The 19,198-nt window shown below is 41.6% G+C and overlaps 1 protein-coding gene across 1 annotated transcript in view; it reads right to left on the reverse strand.

Moving 5' to 3' along the window:
* The window catches only part of whrna (whirlin a), a 23,958-nt gene extending 9,061 nt beyond the window's left edge, over window positions 1-14,897 (reverse strand). Inside the window, exons 1-7 of the mRNA XM_063211434.1 lie at window positions 14,181-14,897; window positions 8,401-8,625; window positions 7,080-7,205; window positions 5,287-5,495; window positions 4,307-4,346; window positions 2,957-3,169; window positions 1,081-1,302 (exon numbers count right to left, since the gene is read on the reverse strand). Of these exons, the coding sequence (XP_063067504.1) occupies window positions 1,081-1,302; window positions 2,957-3,169; window positions 4,307-4,346; window positions 5,287-5,495; window positions 7,080-7,205; window positions 8,401-8,625; window positions 14,181-14,897 (1,752 nt within the window). The remainder of the gene's footprint in view (window positions 1-1,080; window positions 1,303-2,956; window positions 3,170-4,306; window positions 4,347-5,286; window positions 5,496-7,079; window positions 7,206-8,400; window positions 8,626-14,180) is intronic.
* Window positions 14,898-19,198: the final 4,301 nt, after the last annotated feature.

Below are 19,198 nucleotides of genomic sequence, written 5' to 3' on the forward strand. Positions count from 1 at the left end.
TTAAGTGATTACACCTAGTCACAACTGTAACTTGTCAGAACTCATAAGCGAAACAAACTGAGACCACGTCAACCAAAGTCTCAGTACGGTTCGCTTCCTAGGGGTCTGGGTACGCTTTGGAGCGTTCACATGTGGCAAAAATGCTGAGTCACTACTCTGTGTTCGCTTAGGCGGCTGAAAGGGACCAGGTGTGAAAACGCTGATATATGCTGCATTAAGCTTCTTGAGATTTGAGCTGTTTCATCTAAGATGTGGGTATGTTAGAGCTGAATGAACACATTCTAGTGCAAAATGAAGGTTCTAGCTTTTAAATGCAACTTATTTCATGTTTTTATATGCTTCGGAGGCAGAGATATTTAGGTTTTAATAGGTTTTCCCAAAAAGGGCTTGGGCTAAAATGGGTTAAAACTATCAAAAGTAGGGGCATTTTTTACTCCCCCTGGAAGCTAGTTACAAAGCTTTGCAGCATAGTAGCTAAAGGCTGCTTCACCACACGTTGTTTTAACAGTAGGTAAAACCAGCAAGTTTTTCTTCATAGACCTTAGATGCCTAGTTGGTGTACACAGGTCATAGACACACAAACACAGCAACATAGCAGCACAGCAACACAGCAACCACAGCTGGACACAGCAACCACAGCATGTCACCTGAAATCTGCCCTACCTCCATCATATCTATCAACCACAGCAGTCTCTCCTGGCAGTTGAGAATGATTCATAGTGTGTGTACATGAGACAGAGAAAGAATAATAAGGTGGGGATGAGGAGAGCTGTCTTTGATGTATCAGTAAACAATAATGTGCAGATACCATGCACTATCGGAACAGTAGAGCCCCCATTGAGAAACACTATTGAAGATGATCTGTAAAGATGGGGTTCAACTACACCGTAACAACATTGTTATGACAGTACAGAGAACCCTAAGTGATAGATTACGACAGCTATCATAATTTAAGTGACAGTAAGGTTATAACATAGGCTATCCCCTGAAGGGGTAATCATTGCAGCAAAAATTGAGATTTTTGATGAATGATGATAAATTGTGCAGCCCTACTATATGTATAGTATGGCCGTGTCTCACCCGTGCTGAGCTGAGTGTGGTGTTGGTCATGAAGCTGGCTGATGAGGAGGCCAGTGTGTCTGGGTAGGACAACACGGAGTAGGAGTCTGGCTGGAGGGCGGCTGCCTCTGCACCACCCTGCCGGGCCTTCAGAGCATCAATCTCGCGTCGGAGGACCATGCCGTCGAAACACTCCAAATCCTGAGGGGTCACCAGGCCTCGCACTTCAGACAGCAGCGAGAACTACAGTGGAGCAAATGCAGAGGTGTCAAAAAGTATAAAATAAAAGTAAATTCATGCAATTTATGTGTAAGTACAACAGTATATGATATTACATAACAGTTACACCAGTTACTCCGTAGTACCTAATGAGGTCTATAGACTATTGTTACTGTGTTGACTGTTGTTACTAGTCTTGTTACTGAAAACACTAAAAACCTTACAAGAAACCACTACAAACTTGATCCAACCAGTGCAGTGTCACCTGACCGTAATATAAGTACACAGGTCTACTGGTTACCTGCTGTGTTGGATGGAATATGTATTTCTTTTTGTTTGCTTTTTACTTTTACTTTGACATCTCAGGGCAAATGGATGAGACCATGTGGATTAGAGAGCAAAATACAGTGAGACCACTTTCAGAACTACTGTCACTGTCTTTTGTCATACTATAATAATAATTAGGGTCTCTGCACGCCGGTTACAACAAAGTACGGAGCACTGCTCTGCAGATATTCAATTCCACTGTTTTCAATACAACCCTACACACTGGTGCAGATGTCCCCAGTGCCCAATTATGTTAGAGCTCTATTTTGTCCGAGCCACCCATTGATTATCCATGCTCTGTTGTGATGAATTTGGCCATGCATGGGTAACTGAAATTGTCGGAATTGATACTACGCCGCTGTACTGTCGGAACCGATGTGCGGAGGTCCTTACACTGGACAGTGACCCCGTTACTAAGCAAACCAATTGGTAGGCAAGAGGTAGGTAAGAAAAAAACATGATTGCCTTGTGAAACGCAGTTCAGACCCAGACTTGAAACTGTGATCTTACAGCAACCCCAGTAACAGAGGCAGACTCCCACCACGGTCAGCTAAAAGTCAGGGGATTACGCGAAGAAGCTGTAATAACATTACATGCCAAGCTCTGCTATTTGGTATCTGGGCCAATGCAATCACCTCCTAACCCTCAATCCCATACAGAAATTGGTAAAGTAGGCAGAGGCACTACCAAGCAAGCTAAAAATTGCTCTATTCGCTCAGTTAAAATGCTCCATGCTGAGCTGCACTAGATTACATTGGTTACAGATACACTGCTAAAGAGAAGCTAACGAATGCTGAACTGTGTCCACACCAAAACAATCCCTAATTGTAACCTGTCAGTGAGGAAACATTTTTACACCTCTACTTTTACCTGTAACATCAAAACTACCTAGATGTATGGGGCTCCACAAAATGTGGGCACCACAAAGTACCAAAGAACACAAAGTATACATCAATTACGAAGCTGGTCTCATCACTTCACAACGACTGCTAGACAGCAATTCTTTTTTTCTGAGGCGGCCATACTGGCCAATTTCAACTGTATCATAGAAAGTATCATAACTGGTAATTTTACAGCCTGTTATGGCAGCACTAATGCGCAAGAGTCCTGCAGCATGTAATTAAGTCTGCTTAACGAGTAATAAAATCTGAACTACCCAAAATCCATAGATCTTACTTGGCATTACAATGTTTGGAACGGTTGAATATGAGCTGGTAAAAATGGTGACCAGGAAAAATTGTGAGTGACTGGTAGATTTTAGAATCTACCTGCCACAGCGACTGGTCGGGAAAATGTTTAAGTTCCACCCCTGGTACACACACACACACGCACACACAAACTACACAGACACCTTGGCGTGGGTGTTGAGCAGCTCAAACAGGGCCATGACCAGCTGCTCCACTCCGACGTGGCCCTCCTTGTACTCCTCCAGGTAGTAGCCCATGGTCTGCCTCTCGGGCTCCGTCAGGAGGTGCCGCGCCTGCTCCTCCAGCATGGCTCGACTCTGGTTCACCAGGCTGGAGAGGGTCACCTGGGATCCCGCTACACCCTTGTAGAAGCCCGGCTAGAACAAAGAGAGAAGATTAGAGAAAGACGATTCAAACTGCGCCCACCCAGAGCAAAGGAGTGTGCTCCAGTTTGATCTCGTAAGTGGGCGTTGTCCCCTCCTTCTTCTTCTCTTTCGGTGGCATTTGGTGATGACTTGCATAAGATGTGCGCTACAACTGGCATCTACAGTGCCAAGGGAACAAGATTTATTCTCAGCCTAAAGCATCCAAACTAGGTCTCTTAACTGCAAGTCTTAAAGGGGCGTTTACATGACATCACATGGATCCAGGAAATGCACGGCCTTGGATCATCTTACTCTAATCTACTCTCTTTGGTTAGAGGCAGTGGATGGTGGAGGGTTGGATGGTGGGAATGTGGGTATTCAATTCAGTTTATTATAGGGACCATGTACAATTAAAACATAAATGTTGCCATTTCATGCATTGTACCAGAGTTAGCCTAACCGACACCAGGCAGCGACAAGATCAAGCAACAAAGAATTACTGGACTGCGCAGCAAGAGCGATACGAGTGATAAAAGCGACAAAGTATGTCCGTTAAAAGCAGAATGCAATTATTCCAACATTCCCATTGGCTGTGGCAGCTGTCGCCGAACCAAATCATAGCTAACTTGCATAATATTTGCTCAAGTCCAACTACAAACTGTCGCTCTAGTTGCCCAAATCGCTTTTGTCTCTTCTGTCTCCCGTGACACAATACAAAGTAAAAAATTACTTCTGTCGCTGGAATCGCTCATGTCTTATCGTGGTCTATTCGTGCTTTACATCTGTAGTCCCTGACAGGACAAAAATAATTAAAATAAAATAAAATAAAATAATAAAGTAAAACCATCGAAAACATGAACAAACACATTAGCTGCGAAACTTGCAATACTGTACTTTGGTCATACTAGTAAATATTAGTTGAATTATTTACTAGATATACATATTTACTAAATGAAAAGGTCAAATTTGGCAAAAGGCAGCACAGTTTCAATGAGTAGTATAGTTGCATGACCTACTCTGGTCACCATCCTACAAAGTGCACAAGTTAAACTCAGTCAATAACAAAATGTTGTTTATGATGATGACAACTGAACATTCTCGAAGGAAGCATTTCATAAACGACACAAGAATGGACATGTTATGACTCACTTTTCCTGATGTTTCCAATGTTCCTTGGTCGAGATGAAGTCTGTGGTGGAAACAGAAACAAAATATAAAAGAATCAGATCAGATTAGAAAAAGTTTCTGAATGAATGATTTGACATGATGCAGAGGTATAGACTCAAAAACACACAGCATTCAGAGCACACTGATAGGGGGTAATTGGTTAGGGTGCCAGGCTTGTAGCCCATGGGTTGCCAGTTCAATTCCCGACTTGCCAGGTACGTGGGGGAAGTAATTAACCAGTGCTCTCCCCCATCCTCCTCCATCAATGAGGTACTCTGAGCATGGTACCATTCCACCGCATTGCTCCCTGGGGGCGCCGTTTCCGGCAGCCTGCTTGCTCGTGTGAGGCATAAATACAATTTTGTTGTGTACAGGGAGCACTGTGTGCTGTGGAGTTCTGTGTCACATCGGCAAAGGGAGTTTCCCAGGTGGGCTTTCACTTTTTCACACTCTCACAAACATCCAAGTTAATTGCAAAAAAAAAGCATCATCATAGAATTATGATCATTGCTTTGCATTAGTATTAACATTTTAGTATTAACAGAAGCAATACAAATATCGTTTCTGAGCTCCGGAGAAATCAAGAACTCAACCCACATTGGAGAGTAGTAGAGTAGAGTGCTTTTATTGTCATTATATAAATAGTTAATAATATGTAATATATATAATAATAATATAATAATATATAAGTTGTCCGGAAGCAATCAACTTTGAGCAACTCCAACGGACCTGGGTAGAGGCGTGTTCAAGGCAATGATGTGGTTTAAGCAGAGACGTTCCATTGGGACTAAGAAAATGTTTGGTTTAAACTTCGGCACAGCCTTTTCTGGCCTCAACCAGTAGCAAACCAAGGGAGGCGGATAAACCAGGCCCTCTAGGAAACGTTATTCGTTATCTTCTTTGACAGACTAAGTACGGTACAAGATTTGAAAGTCGACAATAATCTGGCAACTCTTACTCACCCTGCCACACTGCCAGTGGTTGAACTTTCTGTGATTTGGGAGCTGCTGATCCACTTGGTCTCCCCGACGACGGTGCGAGCGTGAGGCAGACGGCCCACGTCCTTGACCGTCATCATCAGGTGATGAGACGACTTGAGGATGCGCACGGCCTCGTCATGTGGGATGCTCAGGAAGCTGTGACCGTTCACCTCCAAAATCTGGTCACCCACCTGCAGTGAGAGAAGGGAGGGCCATGGTGTAAAGATGATTGGTGGGAGTTTACATAATAATAATAATAACAACAACTGTATTTGCGTATAGCACAATTCATACAAGACATGCAGCTCAATGTGCTTAACAGTTATATTTAACAAAAACAATATTCAGAAATGATAATAATGAAATTAAATGAAAATAAATGAATAAATAAAAAATAAAATAGTAGTAAAAATAGGTTCATTAAGAAGAAGACACATGAAAGACAAAAGCTAGGGTCATGGTATGCTGATAAATAATAAAACACTAAAATGGCACGAAGTTCACATGAATCAGACAGTTTAGACTAAAAAAAGACAGCATTGAAGCACAAGGGTCAGAGCATGTAAATGTGGCCCCTGGTAGCAGCAGGGGTGAGGAAAAACGCCCTTTTCTTTTGATTTAAAAGAAAGATGTTTGTCTCCTTCTCATGTTATCTTACATAGCTTGGCTGTGAACTTGGTTAATTACAGTATGACGTAAATGGGAAGATGGATAAATTATACAGTACATGTGCCCATAATATACCAGCTTTGCCAAGACAAACAAAATAAATGGAATTTCATTTTATGCACTGTGGGACAAACACACATTGTGCCATAATGACAACAATGGGTCTGTCTTTTGAAACTATTATCATGAGATAGCACAATATAATCTAGTATTAGCTGTAGTCGGCCTTTGCAATTGAGTTTGGAATGGCACCTTTTGCTTGAAATGCCGAGCTGAGCTTACAGTGCACAGCAACTATGAATACACCCCTTTTGAAAAGTAGAAGTTGGAACTGTATTTCAATAACCACACACGTTATTTCCCAAATTGCAGATTTCCATACACTATGTTCAACATCTGGTGAGATTACAGCAAAACAAGGTTTATAACATCACTTAAATAAACGGAAAATAGATACATTTTGGATTGTATAAAAAAACTCTCCAACTCCCTCTTCAAATAGAAGGCCTGGAACGCCTTGAGGTGAGAGCTGAACAGTTGGCTATAAGCCAGTATTACGTAGCGCCAACCCCTACCCATTTCCTGCTGTAAGCAATTGAATGGAAGAGAAAGACCAAAGAGCTGATGAAGAAAATAATTTGTTTTACACCAGAAATTTCAATGCTGTTAGCACACCATCAATCATAACACTTTGTCTAAAGAGGTCCAAAACTTACCACTTGGCACAGAGCCTATGTTATACCCTTACTGTCATCAACATTGTAATGGCTATGTCTTAGTGATGGGCAAATGAATGTTTTGCTGAAGCTTTGAACCATTTAGCTTCAAAAAGTGGGCTAGTACTTGAAGTTTCAGTAACAGGGCCCTCTTCTGGTGAAAAGCCATGTCAGCAATTAAATGGGGCCAATTTGACAAGATGAGATGATGGATATCCCCCTCAGTATCTACATACTACCCCTGAAATATTGGTCTGCACACTAACTTATTTGAAATTCGACATTTTACGCTACGCTATTGATAAGGTCGGTGTAGACGACATATCAATGCATAAAACGGTGGCACATCTATTGTTGAGGAAAAAGAAGAGGAGAGAAAAAAGACGGTACCTTCAGTCCCCCAAACTCTGCAGCCGAACCCCAGTCCACTCCAGTGATGTAGATGCCGAGCGCATACTCAGACCCACCACGGATCATCAGGCCCAAGGAACGGCCATCATCCAGAACCAGATTAACCTGCAAGTTTTGCACACAAACACATACACATACAATATACATACTGAATATAAAGGTAAGGTAAGGTGACATAATTTATACCAGAAGATAGATTTGGTTGCAGGTAAAAGTAGCAAAATAAAAGCTTACACAGACAGACAACACAGTACTGACATCATTCACAACTAAGCCTATGCAGTCGTCTAAGACTGCTAAAGGTGTATCCCGGATACGCAATGCTTCCAGGCCCCCATCATTCCCACATCTCCCGTCCGCCTATATACGCATATTATAGATCAGTGCCGTGCATAGGCTTAAAACCAAACAACTGTTCCGGCCATCTTGAAACTGTTACTCCATCTTGAAACTGTTACTCAAAAACAGTTCATGAACCCACCCTAGAGTATTTCTATTATTGTAGTGTCTCTTCTTATTTATCTTATCTTATCTTTGTTACATGTTCAATGTTAAATGTTAAATGTTAAATGTTCAATGTTAAATGTTCATTTATACTGTATTTATTATTGTCCATTGTTACCAGTCCATCACTGTTACCTGTCCTGTCTGCACTTATGTCAGTTTGTATATGTCTTGTCCTAGCATGGTATAGAGAGAAAACGTAATTTCATTTTTCCTTGCATGTCTTGTGCATATGATGAAAGTGGCAATAAAAGCTGACTTGACTTGACTTGACTCAACACACCCCGAATCTGGGACAAATCCATCCATCCGTTCAAAAGTTATCGCTTTAACACAAAAGACCTTACACAGTGGCGGTGCAAGCAAAACCATTACATCCCAGAAGCTGCGCGTTTCGGGGGTATAATAAAAGCTTGCACAAACAACACAATACTAATGACAGTGACAACCGACAGTAGCAAAGAAATCAAGGACAACAAAAACAGAACATGGCAAGCAGACAAGTGCTCCAAACAAGGACATACTTCTGAAGTCAATTGATTAAGTCAGGGTATGAACTCTTGTTCAGGAACATGGATAGGCGACAAAACTCATGGGAATCACTGCTGGGCCATGGGGAAAATGCCCTACAAAGTGCTGAGCCCTACAAAGAAACATTAAGAGGATTTTACTACCATAGTGGGGGCATCTGGGTGTACACACACACACACACACACACACACACACACACACACACACACACACACACACACACACACACACACACACACACACACACACACACACACACACACACCTTTTTCTCATCGCCATCCTGCAGCAGTTGCATGTTACTGCGTCTCTGGCTGTCCCTGCGCCGCAGTGGGACAGAGGCGCTGTGGTGCTCCGTCAGGTCTGGGGGCGGGGATATGCTCCGACCCTGCGGGTCCACCCACGTGTACACGTGATTGGTCACGTAACCACCGGGAATGCGGCCCACGGACCGCACTGACATGGACAGCTTCTTATTGCCCTTCAGAACCTGGCGGGGAAGGAAAAAAAACAGAAAGAAAGATGAAAAAGAGACAATGATTGAGCACCAAAGTCCCTGCTACCTTACAGATGAATTCTCTTTGGATAGAGAAAGTTCTTTATCCGAAGATAATTTATCTGTAATGTAGCATGGACTTTGATATTTGCTGTGGGGAAAAAAAACGTCCTTTCAAGTCAATAGCTGTGTTTGCAATGAAGCAGATATTTATGTGATCACAATGAGATCTGCTTTGTCTTTAGAAAGATGGGGTTGAATGCCTGGGCAGAAAGGTGGACAGAAATATCTAATGTGACTTTCCAATACATAAAAAGGCTGCTTTCTACTTGAATCAGTGAGCAAACTACCTCACAAACATGTGGACTGCACTAGAGCTGGAAATTGATCCAGATTTTCAGGAGCGATTCAATTCCAATCCAGAAGGTCACAATCCGAATTGATCCACGATCCGACTCAATTTGATTTTGATCTTCTGTATTGCTGGGTCACTTTCACCCATTATGCCTAGTATTCTAAAACTGGCTATAAAACCTAAAAAAACCCTAAATTTCAGCCTCTAAAGCCCATACAAACATGAAATACCTTGGTATGAGAGAAAGAAGTGGGAAACTTGATATTAGAGAGAAAGTTGGGAAAAGACTGGCACTATTTACATGATAGAGCTGTGTGTATGTGTTCATGTAGTCTCCATGAATACGATATCACACTTTTCGAACGTGAATCGATATTGGCTCGCGGGTCGATCTTTTGAACCTAGACTGCACATGCAATTCGTGTAAGCTAGATGAATGCCAATCAGGGCAGATTACTGATGACATGGAGGAGGTCCCATGCCAGCGCAGTGACTTCTATTTCAAAACTTTCCTGACATTTGCTGACAACTTTTATGCAGTGTTGCCATGCTGCAGCAAGCAGATAAATCCTTGTTCTAAATCTTTGACAAACCCCAAAAGTATTAAAAAAATATGTTAGCAGCCCCAGTCGTGCCTCAAATGATTAGGGTTGTTATATCAAATAAAGATATAGACTATATAGAGTATAATTGTCCTGCTCTGGCTAGGACAATTACAGCACAGACTGTTTCAACACTCTTCAATTTGTGCTCTGTACCATTCAGCTATGGCACATGTGATGAACCGCTCTTACACTTTTCATCACCAACCACTTATGTGTGTGTGTGCTGCCTTTGGCTAAATGTATTTAAAGGGACAGTTCAGTCAATTTCAACATGCAGTTGTAATGCTCACACTACCCTGGACTTGTCAGTGCCTGAGATTTTTTTTCTTCTTCTTCTTCTTCAGCCGTTTTCGAGATCTTGGTCATTGTAATGGGGGCAGCTCTTTGTTTACATTTCAAAAAAACATTTTTATTTATTCCCAAAAACATCCAAAAGTTTATAAAACATAAGCAGACAACTAGCAAACAGCAGTACCTTTTGGGAAAATATTTGGAGTTGGCCTATGTTTCATTTTTTTGAAAATGTAAACAAACGCTGCCCCCATTAGATTTGCTCATATCTCGGAAAGGGCTGAGCCAAAAAATGTGGCATCACCGGGTACTGACAAGTCAAGGGTAGCGTGAGCAATACAACAGCCTATTGAAATTGACTGAACTGGTCCTTTAAGTGTGTACTATATGTATAATATGTTTAATATATGTGAAATAATGTGTAGGCCTATAATGACTTGTATTGACGTGTATTTTGTATTCTGTATTTATCTATGTATGCTATTAGACACCTTAATTTCCTTCGGGATTAATAAATGTTACTCTACTACTCTACTCTACAAACCCCAACTCCATAGAAGTTGGGACGCAAGCTTAATTGTGAATAATAACAAAATACTGCCATTTTCAAAAAGTCTGGTTCTGACATTAGTTGGAGAACGGTACAAAGAAAACATATCAGCCATCAAAACTGACCAAAATTATTGTTTTGGGGGATATTCATGAATATGTAAATCCAACGCAAATCCAAATCAAAAGAGTTGGGACGGGGACAATAAAAGGCAGCAAATGTCGAGGAAGACTAAAAACAAAACAAAGAACAACACTTAACAGTTAATAGCATTAACCGATGAGATGATTTTATATAAAAACAGTGTTGATTCCTATCTTGGACATGATTTCACCAGCTTAAATGGTAGGTGTATTCCTTGTCATGTTTTTCAATGTTTTCCTTTCTGTAGTGCTTACAGTGTGACAGGTCTTGACCAAAAGCCAGCCATTTTATGTCCTGCTGGTCCTTATGTTGGAGTTAAACTGTTAAAACATAGTAGAGAATGCAATTTGTCCTTACTATGTGGCAGTAATCGAAGATCTCCCTTCAAAATATAATGCACGAGTGGCTTTTCATGCTGTTTAAAACCCATTTATTTCATTCAGTACTGTATTCAATTCTACAGGTGAGTTAGAACAGCTTAACCAATGTACTACTGCACCCCCATGTCATCATGGAGGCTGATATTTGAAGTTAGAACTAATACAACTTGCATGGTCAATTTTCACTGTAGCACAGGACGTGCAAGACTCTATTATTTTCAAAAAGAATTGACTTCTGCAACTTCTGCAAGCAAAGGACAGTTTCCCATGTCGTCTGGGTCTATTTCAAGTGAGCTCGGGTGGATAGGGGAATGTTAAACCCCTCTATCATTTGCACACATGAAGCGTCCTTAATATGGTCATGTTTTCACTAGCTGTTTGCACTAGCTTTCACTATTCTCGGAGTGCTAGAGTGAGACTACAGCCAATATATATTTCATGATGTCATGAACCTATTCAATGATTTTAATGACAAAAATATGTCTTATATACACTCAATCACGGTAAATCAATGGAATTCAAAACTTTATGTAATAACTATGGTAATTGTTCCCTCTGCATCTTTAATTCTGAGTGACTCAGCCTCTCCCTGATTGTCTTATACCTGGACACTCAAATTGTTCATCAGTACAATTCATTTTGAAATGTTCTTCCTTGTTGTTTTTTCTTATTTGGATGTTTATAACATTTCACGGATCCCCGTCCCAACTTATTTGAGACGTGTTGCAGTTATCAAATTAGAAATGAGTACATATGTCCCCTGAAAAAATATTTCTTCTCGGTAATAACACTTGATATGTTGTCTTTTCACTATTCCCCATCTAAGGAATGTATTGAATGTTTTGAAAATGATAGCATTTTGATTTTATTCTCAGTTTACCAAACGTCCCAACTTCACCGGAGTTGGGGTTTGTACATGGTATGAGGCAAGCACAGTAGAATCATTGCTATGAAGGCAGACAGATATAACGGCCTAAGCTGATTACACGGAGGATAATATTGCTCTCTTCTGTACACAGACCGCCACACAACCTGATTATGCTGAATGACACCTCTAGGCCTCTGGTGAGGAAGCAAATCGTTGCATATTCCTACCATGAAGCCCCATGGTGCATGCTGCTCCACCAGTGGAACGCAGTAATAGTCATTGAAACGTTAACTACCACAGTACTACACCACCATCACCATGACATAACACAGGGCCTTTATCAATACACTACGACTTGGTCATTGCCATTCTGGTAATGTTGCAAATTTATAATGCCATGCCTTAATGGGTAAAGGTGTTATGAGGGACTTATGTGCCTTTAAAAAGTGTGCATGTGAGAGTGAGAGATGTAAAAAGGAATTGAGAGAAAGACGGACTGGTACAAACAGTCTAAGCTTGTTTATTAAAGGTGCACTGTGTAGGATGGTGGCCAGAGAAGGTACTGCAATTATGCTGCTCATTGAAACTGTGCTGCCTATTGCCAAAATTAATCTTTTCGTAAATATTTACGAAGTAATAAACTAATATTGACTAGTATGACCAAAGTATAGTAGGTTTTGCAGCTAAAAATGTCTATTTCTGGAAATCCAAAACGGCAGACATGGAGAAGATCCACATTTTCATGTATGAAAAGTGCAGTTTCTCAGTCATAATGAATATTTAAAATTTGATGTGGTGGTGTGGTAAGTATTTGTGAGAAAGGCAACATTTGGCTAGGCTGCAGCCATATCCCAGTGCATTAATCCGGCCCTGGGTTTGAGCTCCACCTGCTTAATAATTCAGCCTTTCCTCAGTCCACTACTACCCTCAGCCCAACCCAATCAGATGGCTAACAACGGAAGGGCAATGTTCAATCATGAATACAACATGACTTGATTGTAAATGCAAAAAACGCCAACCATCGATCATTGTAGTGTTATCTTCCCAGTCAATTGCCAGAAGTGTAGAAATACAGAATGGGTGTGGGGGTGTGTTTTTTTTTGACAGATGGTATGGCTAGACATGGCAAAGCAGTGAGTAGAGGAGTAGGAGTGCGCAGGTCGGGTCACACTCCTCAAGCCAGATCACATTTCTGGAAAAGTCTCTCCTTGGTGATGAAGACAAACAACAGAGTGGCAGAGAGTCAGTTCTGCAGACAGAATGTTAACGCACAAGCACACGTGTACAACAGGCTCTAGAAAACAGTGCTGCCTCTCTTCACCAGTCACTACATCGCATTACTACATTACACTTAGGTGACGCTTTTTTATCCAAAGCGACTTACAATTATTTTACAGGGTATTGGTTACAGTCCCTGGAGCAGTGTGGGGTTAGGTGCCTTGCCCAAGGGCACTTCAGCCATGGCTGGAGAGAGGGTAAGGGTGGGATTCGAACTTGTAACCCTCTGACCTTAAGACCACCTCCATAACCATTAGGCCACGGCTGCCCCCGCCCCAACACACAGTGAAACCAATGCACAGCCATGGATTTAAGGATGCACAAACTACATTGGCTTGTGAAAGGTGGTGCACAGAAATAAAATAGTGTCACGGCCCATGTTAGGGGGGCCTTGGCTGAAATCTACTGGTATATGGAGGGCCTTGTCAAAGTTAAGTTTGGTTACCCCTGGCCTATAACAATATGTCTTTTTCAACATAAATGGCAAGGATAATATTTTCTCTGCGGCAATGTGTACCGTGGTTTACATTATTACACTTGTCAAAAATAATAAGAACATTAAAACAATACAACGGAACTTCAAAAGTCAATCAGACATGTGATCGGTTCATGTGTCCTCTTGCCCACTGGATGATAGGGTGATTTCATAGACATCTTGATTGATTTGAAATTGCATTGTTATGTTTTGGTGTTCCTACTGTATTTTTGAGCAGTGTGCTGTATATGTAACACTGTCTTCCTCTGTCAATTTGAAAAATCCTGTATAGCAAACACTGTAGGCCTACACATTGACCAGAAATGTTTCAGGATCGTTCACTTTAACTCCCTAGACGATATCAGCGATGCCGTTTCACTCTATTCTTTATTATCTCTCTTTATTCTACTCCTGAAGTAACACCACGAAGACGCGTCTTAACTTCCTTACAGTTCAGCACCACGGACAGCTCCGGTTAGGGTATTCAGTTCACAAAGCACGATATCTCGGTTCACATCTGTTTCGAATGTGGTTACGTCGTAATTAGACAATGTTCTTAAAAGTGGTGGTAAACTTGCTCGACATGGAAGACAAAAGTCCTACCTTAACAGCCTCCGCGTGTGTGATACTCTCGAAGACTTTGTCGTTGACCTTCATGATCTGATCGCCCACTCGTAGTCCCTCTTTTTCGGCAAGAGAACCAGGTTCCAATAGCGATACGTAGATGCCGACGCCGTGCTCGGAGCCCCCGCGGATGCTGAAACCCAAACCGTCGTTGCCCTTGTGCCGCTTGAGGACCACCTGTCGGAGCTCTCCAAGAGGTTCATACAAAAAGCGGCTTCCCGGCGGCAGTGGCACCAGGGTAGTACCGCTGTCACTGCTGGCGCTGCTAGTGTCTGCAGAACGTTGTGCCTGAGATGGATAAACCGTGGCGAGCGTGGTACTTGCGTTACCACAGTCCGGAGCTGAGTCAGGGCTGTCATTGCTCGCTAAGAAATCCGATTTTAAATATAGACCTTCCGATGTGTATTGGTCAAACAAAAGTTGGTCTGAGCGCGGAATTACAAGCCGCAACATGGGCAGCAGCTGACGTTTGCTGGGTGCGTTGAGGATGACCCTGAGTGTCTGGACCAGGTCGTAGACGTTGCGCTTGGAGTGGTACACATTCAGACAGTGGATGAACTGCTCCCTTTCAAAGTCGCTCAGCAGCAGGTTGAGCGCATTGTGTAGTTTCTTGACATTGACAGACAGCGAGCGGGAGCTGGATGCCACCGAGTTCGCGGAGGAACTCAACGACATGCGATCCAGATCCGTGCTCATCCTACCGCCTAACTAGGCCTACCTGTAGCCTACCATGCGACACCGAAGCAAGACTAACATGATCATGGAGAGGCTGCCATTTGGCAGCAGCTGCTGGGGAATTTCTTACGGCATATCGACTGCTAGGCCTATAGGTCTATCATAACTAACTTTCAAGTTTTTAAAATTCCACTCATAGCTCTTCTTTAGTCTAAGCGTCAGGCATATTTCCACAGACATCACACTTTATACATAAACAAACCGTTAACCGAACTTCACAATAGCCAGACAGGGTAGCCTGCCCCAACATCCACACCAGTGCTCTTGAATTCTAGTCATTATATCCGACCTGCTTCTCCAGTATCTTTGGCGAAAACCGTGGTTGATAATGCCATCAGGCTAAGATACTTCCAAAGCATATAGCTGCTAGCCTATTAGTTTAAGTTCATTAATTTAAATTATACAGCACCAGTTTGTCGTTTATCCGAGACAAAACAGCGAAAAGTCGGTCGGCAATCTCAAGTTACGTTCTGTGTTGCTAATGCATGCGCGATGGTGAATGCGGTGCCGTTTCGTTGGAGCGCTCGTAACTAGCCGAGGAAGTAGGCTACACATTGTAAATACTATGAGTTGGAGTGCACGCGCGTCTTTTTTCCCCTGCGTAATACTTTCAATTCGTTAATAGCCCTCGTGAAGAACGGTGAATGAACAACTTCTAATGCGCTCTCCTCGTCGCCTTTCCAATGCTGTTATTAAACCATGTGCGCATTCGTGACGGCGCATGCAGAGGCAGTCTGCGCAGTGAAAAAATTCTACCCAGAATGCATTAAAATGGCCAAGTGTTCACGCGCGCTGCGCAGGCTGCTTTTGCATGCGCCCTCACGAACAAGTCGCATAGCTAAGTAGGAAATGACGTACTGATATGTCATCATTACTGAGTTGCTTAGAAACCAACAATAAGCTACCTTTCCACCAGACCTAGCCGCTGTGCTTCTCTGCCTCTACATGGATAGGCCTGATCAAAGACCTGCCAAGGGGGCACGAAAATAACACAGCGGAATGTTCAGCACACTTGTTTCTGTCTATTTCATCGTGTAGTAGCTATATTTCATGCGCCTTGAACAAGGCATTGGCAAAACCTTTTACATCAGCGCATGCGCACACTTAGTCATCCTACACTAGACTCGAACCAGGTGGTGTCAGATCTGTCAGCCCTATTTGTTTGCACTGTCAATTGGTTTTAGAGGGGTTGAGCTAGTGGGTGCGACAAAGTTAGATAATAAATAGTTTCCAAAATGTGCATAGACTGTGATTAATACAACATTTTTTTGAGCTTATCACAGAAAAGCAGTGTTTATAATAGGCCTATTACTTTTATTACATAATTATTCAGTTTCATGCAGACAAATCAGGGTGCAAAACTGTAGGCCTAGGCTAGACCCTAATGATAGTCTCAGAGAATCTTCACTTAATGCCTTGGTCAAACTGTATCTAAAGTGGTCCAGAACTTTAAGACATAAGGATCTTCAACTGTCTCACAGAGATGTCCAGGTGGGCCAGACTTCAACACCTACAAGAGCAACTTTGAATGAGAATCGTTGAAGAACATTGGTATACCGGTTCACTCCATGATAAACTAACCTAAACCAAACTAAAAACACATAAAAACACAATATGCCACATTGAGGGGGAATTGCATGTGTGGGTGTAACAAAACAGCTTGCTTAGAGTTTGCCAGGGCTAATTGAAGGCTACTGGGACTCTAAACTCTGGAGTGATGTGTTCAAGATAAGTCAATGAAAAATGTCCAAGGCACTCTTCTTCTGGGTTAAAAAGCTTTTAATAAACAGCTAGTTCATAGTGGAACGGTTAAACATTGTCAACATGTTTCGGCCGAAACATAAACTAACTAGCTGTTTATTAAAAAGCTTTTTAACCCAGAAGAAGAGTGCCTTGGATATTTTTCATTGACTTGGATGGATCCTTAGTAAAGGATAACCAAAGAGCACCTTCGCCAAAACTTGAGTGAACGCCGAAGCCCTCTGACCCTTTTTCTTTGTTCTGGATCAAGATAAGTTTGTCTAAACCGATGGCATCGAAAGTGTAGGTACTGTACATTTGCATGACATTATATCTGACGCTTTTAGCTTTGTTAGAAATATGAATATGAAGGGAAAAATGCACAGTGCCTTTAGTGAAACATGGGAAGACAATAATCTGTTTCATTTGTTACAGACAATAAAGTTGTATCTTATCTTAAGGATATTGCCCTTTGCAGGAGTGTGGTTGTGTTTGAGAGCTGCCTTTCATCGATGGAATCATAAATACATGTAGATACAGGCTATTGCTCTACAAATATTGAAGATGTCACCATCACTCCAAGTCATCATTATGGGTCATTGTGTTATTTAAAAAAAATTCTTTTCCAACACACATGCCAATGGCCACCAATGTTTTTTTTCTGAATTTTTGTATGACAAATATATTATTATTAACTTTTCTTTTCTGTTATAAGCTCATGGGTTGTTATATTAAACTTAGTGCTCATTTAATTATTGTTCAAAATGATACTTTTCAAGGGGGGATGTACACTGATCTCTGGCCATCAGATTTTTCTGAAGGCATAACATTGAGATAGCCTAATTTGTTACTTTTCCATCTAAGAAGATAAAGAGCCTCCTCCAAATTGATATCAAAAGGTTAGGGATATTGAAAATATTGACAACTGAGGTCTGCAAACTTTTGAGCCATTTCAGTAGTTTGAGTTGTTAAAAGGTTAACACAGTTGTTTGATAGTACATGACTTCTGCCAACCATAACCATGAGGGCAAGAAAAGTTATTGTCTTAGTGTGGTCTTTTCTTAAAAAAAAAAGAAAAGTTCAAGGAATAGTACATTCTACCAGATTATGTTAACGACTTCAGCACAACAGCAACACAGAGCTGCAATGCAGTTAACAATTCACTGTTGAAATAGATTTGTTTGCACCAAGTAATGCTTTATATGTAGACCTCAAACCATGAGGACCATTATTGGTCTTGGCAGGTTAATTGCTGTGCATGTGTGCTCAACAGCTAGCGTGAAGCATACACATCCAAAGAGAAACACAATAGTTGTCATGGTTCTCTCAAGAGCAAATCTGCAACATTTGGTCTGTGTCTGTTCACCGAAAAAAAAAAAAAATCACCCACTCACTCGTCTTTCAAGAAGTGCAAACTTCAACCTTTATTAAAGCTCACTCTGCAGTCATGTCTGACTGAATGCAGTTCCAGTGTCTCAGACCCAGAGGTGGAAAGAGTACTGAAAAATTGTAATTGAGCAAAATGATCTTTACTGAAAGTAAAAGTACCTACCTAAAATCTACTCAAGTAAAAGTACTATTAGTTTAAAAAAATGCAATTTGAGTAAAGGTTAATTAGTTACTTTCAATTAGCTTTTATCTCAAGAAATCAACATTTCGTCTTGAAGATTGTCATCTGTGACATCTGTCTGTCAGTATGCCAGCCATTATCCTATAACCTGGCTATCGTAACAACAAAGTATTGTGTGAGCATTGTTCTGGCAAAGTTGTATTGAAAACAGTGTTCTCAGAGGGCCTTTAACCTGCATCTATAAAATGCCTGTTTATGCTACTGGTTGAAGCTAACAATCAGTCAACTTTAATTTGCTTAAAATAGGTAGCCGATAATTTCAAATAGCCATCTTCACCAGACTGACTTGCCCATGCAATTTTGTGCAGCATCAAAAGGATGGGCGACCCAAGGTTGGCACATGGGTCCAACAGCCCATTACTCCGAACTTGGGGGATTTCATGGCATTTGGGTCTGAGACCTTCAATTTTGCAGGCTCCACGTAGGTATCCTACCAAATTAATTACTCTGGTAAATTTAATTTCCCTGTCAACTGTGCGCTTCACTTTATGAACACACCTTGTTAATAAATAAGTCTATTTCATTTTAAAAAAACTGTTTTCAGTTAGATGTCAGGCTATGTTGCTCCTACCCCAGCTGGAGTGTCTGGTGTCTATGCTCTGAACGTTTGACAAATGAGAATTCCAGGCACTCTCTGAATTTGCGAATGCTATTCTCAGCCAGATTCTTGCATCTCTACTGTGTGCGGCTGGACTAATGGGCAGTCGTCGGACCAATGACATGGGACCGGTGGGCCCTGGCTAATCATCCAACCCATTGGTCCAAGATGGATAATTAATGTAAAATGGTGAAAAAGCACACTTTCCCTTTATTTCTGACGGATTTCCCCCCTGCTTTTCTTTTTTCTCCATCAAATCGGAATTTCCTCAGTACTCGGGGCAGTTTCAACTGT

Source organism: Engraulis encrasicolus, chromosome 11 (assembly GCF_034702125.1).
Source record: "Engraulis encrasicolus isolate BLACKSEA-1 chromosome 11, IST_EnEncr_1.0, whole genome shotgun sequence".
NCBI classification, from domain to species: Eukaryota; Metazoa; Chordata; class Actinopteri; order Clupeiformes; family Engraulidae; genus Engraulis; species Engraulis encrasicolus.